The sequence below is a fragment of the Salarias fasciatus genome, chromosome 12 (assembly GCF_902148845.1).
Source record: "Salarias fasciatus chromosome 12, fSalaFa1.1, whole genome shotgun sequence".
In the NCBI taxonomy this organism is placed as follows: Eukaryota; Metazoa; Chordata; class Actinopteri; order Blenniiformes; family Blenniidae; genus Salarias; species Salarias fasciatus.
In genome coordinates this window covers 831,674-839,065 of record NC_043756.1, presented here as the reverse complement: position 1 = coordinate 839,065, position 7,392 = coordinate 831,674, and the positions used below count along the sequence as shown (strand labels likewise).

General features: G+C 50.2%; 1 protein-coding gene across 1 annotated transcript; it reads left to right on the top strand.

The window, feature by feature from the left end:
* The first annotated feature begins 305 nt into the window (after positions 1 to 305).
* On the top strand, positions 306 to 7,121 carry isl1a (ISL LIM homeobox 1a). Its single transcript, XM_030104739.1, is given in 9 exon segments — positions 306 to 553; positions 970 to 1,159; positions 2,126 to 2,196; positions 2,199 to 2,384; positions 2,897 to 3,022; positions 3,025 to 3,060; positions 3,063 to 3,181; positions 3,573 to 3,740; positions 6,465 to 7,121. Coding segments are annotated over 9 exon segments (1,041 nt in total). The 5' UTR covers positions 306 to 525; the 3' UTR covers positions 6,582 to 7,121.
* The last annotated feature ends 271 nt before the right edge of the window (positions 7,122 to 7,392 follow it).

Here is a 7,392-nt window from a genome sequence, read left to right as displayed (position 1 = left end):
TCCTCCTGAAGTTCGAGCTGCTGCGCGTTTTCTTTATGGCAACAACTGTGCGCACAATAGGCCGCGAGCACCGACAGCCCAAACTCCGTGTGTGTGTGTGCGTGTGTGTGTGTGTGTGTGTGTGTGTGTGTGTGTGTGTGTGTGTGTGTGTGTGTGTGTGTGTGTGTGTGTCGGGAGCCAATCAGCTGCTCATGCAGATGACGTGCTGATGTCCTACGTCAGCCTCCGGAGCCCGTCGGGATCAGAGCTGCACACACACCCCGGCGACTCACACACACACACACACTCCCCTCTCCGAGCCGGACGGCGACGACACACACCGCCCCGCCGCATCACACACACCGCACCGCACCGCACGGTACCGCGCGGCACCGCACAGCCGGCCCCCGTCCATCGGCCCCGCGGCAGCAGCGGAGCGGCGACCCGCACACACCCCGCACACGCCCCGCACACACCCGGCTTCCAGGCGCGCGCAGCCCGCAGCCCGCTGTGACGGTGGACCTAACGTCGCCTTACTTTGTGGACATGGGAGACATGGGGGACCCGCCGAAAAGTAAGACAGCCGTCCCGGGGCTCCGGGGCTCCGGGATCCCGGAGCTTCTGGAGAAAAAGAAAAGAAAAGAAAAAAGATAAAGAAGTGGTGCTGCTGCTGCTGCTGCTGCTGCTGCTGCTGCTGCTGCTGCTGCTGCTGCTGCTGAGAGTTTAAACTGCCTTTCAGATATTTTCTCGGCCTGTTAAAACAAAAAATGCAGTCACAAATACCGCATTTACTGGAGTTAAACCACAACCCTCAACACGAAGAGAAGAGCGGGAACAATAGTAATAACAATATTCCATTTAATAATATATAATAATAATAATAATAATAATAATAATAATAAATAATAATAATGATGATGATGATGATGATCAGCAGCAGCAGCCAGGGCCGGCCGGTGCGCAGGGTGACATCTGTGTGTGTTCTTGCAGAGAAGCGGCTGGTTTCTCTGTGCGTGGGCTGCGGGAACCAGATCCACGACCAGTACATCCTGCGCGTGTCCCCGGACCTGGAGTGGCACGCGGCCTGCCTCAAGTGCGCCGAGTGCAGCCAGTACCTGGACGAGTCCTGCACCTGCTTCGTCCGGGACGGGAAGACCTACTGCAAGCGGGACTACATCAGGTAGGACGGGACGGGACGGGACGGGACGGGACGGGATGGTCCGGCCCGGGGCGGCCCGGGACGGCCCGGGACGGCCCGGCTTTACCGAACACCAACAGCATCCGCGGTGTGGAGCTGCTCCGAACATGGAATCCTCGTTTGTTTTGGAGTAGATCGCTTCGATCTGATGGGCATCCCCCGGACCGCGTTCCGTCTTTTGGAGCCATTATTATCATCATTTATCTTCGTTTCTTTTTTTCCGCTCACGCACTTTGATGAGAAATATTTCGCTCCACGCGGACAATGACTCCAGTCAGACTTCATCCATCAGCCCGACTGCGGTTACTCGGTGTGTCCTCTCAGTAAAAAGAGAACAGTCCAAAAAATGAGCGGAACAAAGATGAGCAATCATCCTATTCTGCAGGATGCCAGAAGAGCCTGGAAATTAGACCCGAGCCCGTTACCGACGCGCGTCCCTTCAGACGCTGTTTTAAATCCAAGTTTTACTCAAGTGTCCTGAAAACGGAAACAAATTGAAAAAGTGCGCAGCGCAAAATTCGAAGTTCTCCAGATTAAAACAGGAAGAGACGCAACACGACAGAGGAGGGGAAATAAACTATAATAGGAGCAATAATTACAGTACAATTTGATTATTGTTATTATTATTATATTTATTATTATTGTTATTATTATTATTATTATTATTATTATTATTATTATTATTATTATTATTAATATTATTCGTGTTTTTATCATTATTATTATTATTGTTTATTATTATTATTTCTTCTTTTTTTTAAATCGTTCAACTTAAATGATTAATAAAAAATTATTTATTATTTGTATCGTTACTATTCTTCTAGCGGACCGTGCAGTCACACTGATCTGGACGTGTGTGTGTGTGTGTTGTGTGTGTGTGTGTGTGGTGTGTGTGTGTGTGTGGTGTGTGTGTGTGTGTGTGTGTGGTGTGTGTGTGTGTGTGTGCAGGTTATACGGGATTAAATGCGCCAAATGCAACATCGGCTTCAGCAAGAACGACTTCGTGATGCGGGCCCGGTCCCGGTCTACCACATCGAGTGCTTCCGCTGCGTGGCGTGCAGCCGGCAGCTCATCCCGGGGGACGAGTTCGCCCTGCGCGAGGACGGCCTCTTCTGCCGGGCCGACCACGACGTGGTGGAGCGGGCCAGCCTGGGCCCCGGGGACCCGCTCAGCCCGCTGCACCCCGCGCGGCCGCTGCAGATGGCAGGTAACGGCCCCCGGTCCCCCGTCCCGGTTCTCCTGAACCCCCCCCCCCCCCCCCCCCCCCCCCCCCCCCGCTGTGACCTGTCTGTCCCACGCGCACCGGGCCGTCTTTCATTTCCTGAGCGAGCCGGGCTGTAAAAGTCGGTCTGATTTACTGCCGTCGGGTCCTGAGTTTCGGAGCGCGTGTCGGCTTTATCCCGCCCGCCCCCGCCCCCCGGTCCCGGGCCGCTCCGGCCGCTTCCTCCTCGCGGCGCTTTGAGATGAGACGGTCAGAAAGTTCCCGCCGCCTCCAAACTCCGCTCGTCCCCTGTTTGCGCTCGCGCGCATCCAGCCGGTCCCGCCGTGGACTGACCACCGGGGTCACGCGGGGCAGCTGACGGGATGAGCTGGTGCTGCTTCCGGTCACTCGGGATCCAGCTGGACAGGGGAATAAACAGGCCTGCTCGTGCGCGTGTCCGTCACTTAAATCTCAATCCTAACCTCTTGTCCTGTCTCTTCCCTCCATCCTTTCCGCAGCAGAACCGATCTCGGCGCGGCAGCCGGCGCTGCGGCCGCACGTGCACAAGCAGCCGGAGAAGACGACGCGCGTGCGGACGGTGCTGAACGAGAAGCAGCTGCACACGCTGCGGACCTGCTACAACGCCACCCGCGGCCCGACGCGCTCATGAAGGAGCAGCTGGTGGGATGACCGGCCTCAGCCCGCGCGTCATCCGGGTCTGGTTCCAGAACAAGCGCTGCAAGGACAAGAAGCGGAGCCTGCTCATGAAGCAGCTGCAGCAGCAGCAGCCCAACGACAAGACGGTGAGAGCGCGGCAGCCTCACCCTGACAGGGACGCGGGTCCGAGCCCCGCTCCTGACTGAGCGATGCAAACTGAACTCAGAAATCTTCTCCATCAGCGCAGCGCGACGCGTCCCGGCTGCTAGAGGGCCAGACAGACACGCGAGGTCAAGCGCGCACGCGCATGGCACGAGTTCTCCTGTGATCTAAACATCTGAATACCGTCCCTGCATTTAATTGTTCGCCATGTTTACCGATCGATCCTCTGATTGACTGGAGGATTCATTTCAGAGCCCCCCCCCCCCAGCCTTCACACCCACAAAGTCAGCTCTGTGCGTGACCAAAGAGCATCCTCCTCCTCCTCCTCCTCCTCCTCCTCCTCCTCCTCATCCTCCTCTCCCTGCTGATCCGCAGAACATCCAGGGCATGACGGGAACCCCGATGGTGGCGGCCAGTCCGGAGCGGCACGACGGCGGCCTGCAGGCCAACCCGGTGGAGGTGCAGAGCTACCAGCCGCCCTGGAAGGTGCTCAGCGACTTCGCCCTGCAGAGCGACATCGACCAGCCGGCCTTCCAGCAACTGGTTCGTCCCTCTTCCGGACTGGGATTAATTCGATGATTCCGTTTGGTGTTTCTGGACCTCCGGTTCGCGTTCTCACGGTTCCTCAGTGCGTAAAAACGCACTGAACGTACAGGTTCCAAGTTTCTTCAGTTCTTTTCCAGGCGGTCTCACTGCGTTGTGTCCCATTAGTGTTTTCTCGACGCATAACCCTGAATTCGCAGCAGGATTTATGGATTTGTTTCCTGTTATTTGCGCGGTTCCTTCTGAACGATGCGTTCATTTGACTCCCGCCGACGTTTTCCCTTCAAATACAATTCTTCACAATCTGACAAACTTAGAATCGTTTTGAGGCTTTTTTTATTTAGCGACTATTACTGAGATTATTTTCAAGGCGGCCTTTTCACCGGGAGTTCACTCATTTAAATGCCCGTTAAATCTATTTTATGTTTTATAGATTCTATTTTTTCCTTGACTTTATTTTTATTTACTTTATAAATCAGTATTTTAAAGCAACCCCCCTGTGAAGATACGTATTCAGGGAAATGCTGGAATAAAATAAGTGGTCTGGTGCGTCCAGGAGGAAGCTCCACATTGATTTATGACCGCCGTTTGCGTGACTTTCTCCTGGAATTAATCTCCTGGATTCTCCTGAACCAGTTGCAGTTGGAACGGGAGCTGCGAGGAGGACGCAGAAAAACGCGCAGAAAGAAAAGACGCAAAGACATATATAAATAAAAAAATAAATATATAAAAGTAAAATAAACGTAGAAAAGCCGCGGTGCTGTCCACATCAGTGGATTTTTATCCCAGCATTTAGGGGAAAAGGAGAAATAATCTCGTTTTTTCTCCTGGGAACAGACGATGCGTTAACGCCGGTGAACTTCTTGAAAATGACTTTATTAATGATCTAAACACTGAAATGTTTTAATCAGCTGCTCGTTTTAGAAAAGGCTCATATTAATACGAACGAAGTTCTAATAATATTAAGGTTTAGATTCAAGCGTTTCTGTGATTTTCCGCAGCAGATTAAACATTTGACTGAGCAGCGATGGAAACGCAGGAAGACTTTTTATTTTAGAGCAGAAATAAAGCGTCTTCCTGCCGCACGGAGCTTCACGCACGGCGGCGTGATGCGGGATTTGCGGGTTCCTGAGCCTCCTCGAGACACTGTGGATTATTCAAACACAAGCAGCTTTTGGATCCTTCATCAACACGTGACTGCTGCGCGACGCGCGTGATGGACAGTGATAAACAGCTGATCAGAGCAGGTTGATGTAAATTCAGACGCTTTAAACTTTAAAACTTTAAATCTTTTCTAAAACTTAACGCGATCTGACTGGGGAAACAGCAAAAACTGCAAAAACCTGCTGCTTTCCAAGCTGAAGATTCCAGTTTAAAAGTTTTATTTTATTTTATTTTATTTTATTTTATTTTATTTTATTTTATTTTATTTTATTTTATTTTTTTTTTTTATGGTAAAAAACAATTCGTGCGCGGAGCGGCCGCAGTGCTCGCGTCGTATATGCTTTCTGAAACATATCGGTCCGTCAGGACGACCGGAACAATTAAGCGTGTCCTCTGAGGAGGCCGAGACTCGGATCCGACGCACACCCGGTGGACCGGCACCGGCGGCTTTTACCGAGAGGCAGACCCGGATTAGACTATTCCTCACAGGGACTTAAAGCTCGTTTCAATGGGCCGAAATCTGGAAACAGCTGATATTTGTGTTTATTTCATTTTGTTTATCACTGAAAAAAATATCTCCATGGAAATATCACCGTTATTATTGAACTACATTTACCGGGAGCGCGTTAACGGCCTCATCCCTTCCTCCTCACGAACCGTTACGTTAAAAGAAGCTCCGACGGAATCATCCGCTGAAGGCCTGAGTTCTCAGGGCGGAAGATACTCACGGAAACACTCACATGCGCAGATTTTATTATTATTATTATTATTATTATTATTATTATTATTATTATTATTATTATTATTATTATTATTGTTGTTGTTGTTATTGTTATCATTATCATTATTATCATTAGTATTATTATTGTTACTTGTATTTTTCAAATAGTTTTTTTTTTTTCTTATGAAAATCGCCTCCTGCTGTTTGACGCAGGAACCAAACAGTCTGGAAAATCAGACCATTTTCGATTCGGGACTCTGGACACGTTTTTATCAAACACAAACTTCTGCTAATTTTCCTGAGCCTAAAAAGTCAAGTATTCCAGAGAGAGGCTGATCTTATGAGAAATTAAAAACCTTCTGAAGTCAAAAACTCCACAGTTTCATCCGTTTCAGTGGAAATTAGTAGAAATGTTTAGAATTAAAATACAGTTCCTCTGCTGGAAGCGTTTCAGTTTCTGTGCAGATCAGAGCCGCTGAGCAAGTATAAGGAAGCGGCGGGTCGGAGGTCTTTTCCAGCGTCTTTCACTCACAGCTTTAATGTTAGGCGTGCTGATGACCCGGCCCTGGGCCTGATGGGAGCTTCTGCTGGGCCTGTTTTGGGCTGCGGGCCACATGTTTGATAACCTTGCAGTGCCAGGCAACTCTATTTAAAACCAGTTAAAACTGCTCTGCATGAACACATATTTCCAGCCGGCAGGAGAGTTAGAGGAGACTGGCGAGGGTGTGTGTGTGAGTGTGTGTGTGTGTGTGTGTGTGTGAGTGTGTGTGTGTGTGTGTGTGTGTGTGTGTGTGTGTGTGGGGTCTCTGCTGGCTGCTGACTGCCTCTGTCCCCTGCAGGTCAGCTTCTCGGAGGGGGGTCCCGGCTCCAACTCGACGGGCAGCGAGGTGGCGTCCATGTCGTCGCAGCTCCCGGACACGCCGAACAGCATGGTGTCCAGCCCCATCGAGGCCTGAGCGCCGGACTCCCCCCCCCACCGCGACCCCCGGCCCACCCCACCGCACCAAAACAACCCCTGGTTGTAATTTTGACACTGTGAAGACAATCATGGGATTTTCTTTATAAAAAAAAAAACAAAAAAACAAAAATGAAATACCCCCCTCCCATAATAACAGGGTGGGGGACCGACCCCCTTCCCCCGGCCCCCCCATGCCTGGTTCCTGGTTCCAGTTGCCAAAAAAGTGGAAAAGAAAGAAGAAGAGCTGAACCTGGCTCCCTGCAGACTTTCAGTGAAAAACAGACTTGAAGCTGATTTTTTTCTTTTCTTTTTAAAGAAGATCCATCCAGGCAAAAAACGACGAGGAAGAGACGGCTTTCCTTCATTTCTAAACACATCTCGCCGCGACGCCCCCAGTACTCAAAAGCATTTGCAACAAGGTATACCTCTATCTGACCACAAGCTCCGTGGGACGTTTGTGTGAGTTCGTGTCCGTCCGAGACTTTTTATTTCCCAAAGATGTGTAAATTAATAATAATGATGATAATAATAATGATAAGTTAAATACCGTTAGCTCCGGAAGAAAGAAAGTGTTTTTGTTTGTTCCTGTGCAACAAGATTATTTATTATTTATTGTCAACAAATTTGCCACCTTTTGTGTAACTTTCTTAACTGAAGTAAAAAAAGACAAAGAGACTGACGGTGTGTTGGGTGGATGAGTGTCAGCGGGTGGAGGAGGGTGGAGGAGAGCAGCGTATGATTCAGCGGCTCCGTGGAAGAACCTGTCACTGCGTGGATGCAGGGTGATCCAGGGTGATCCACTGGGTGGA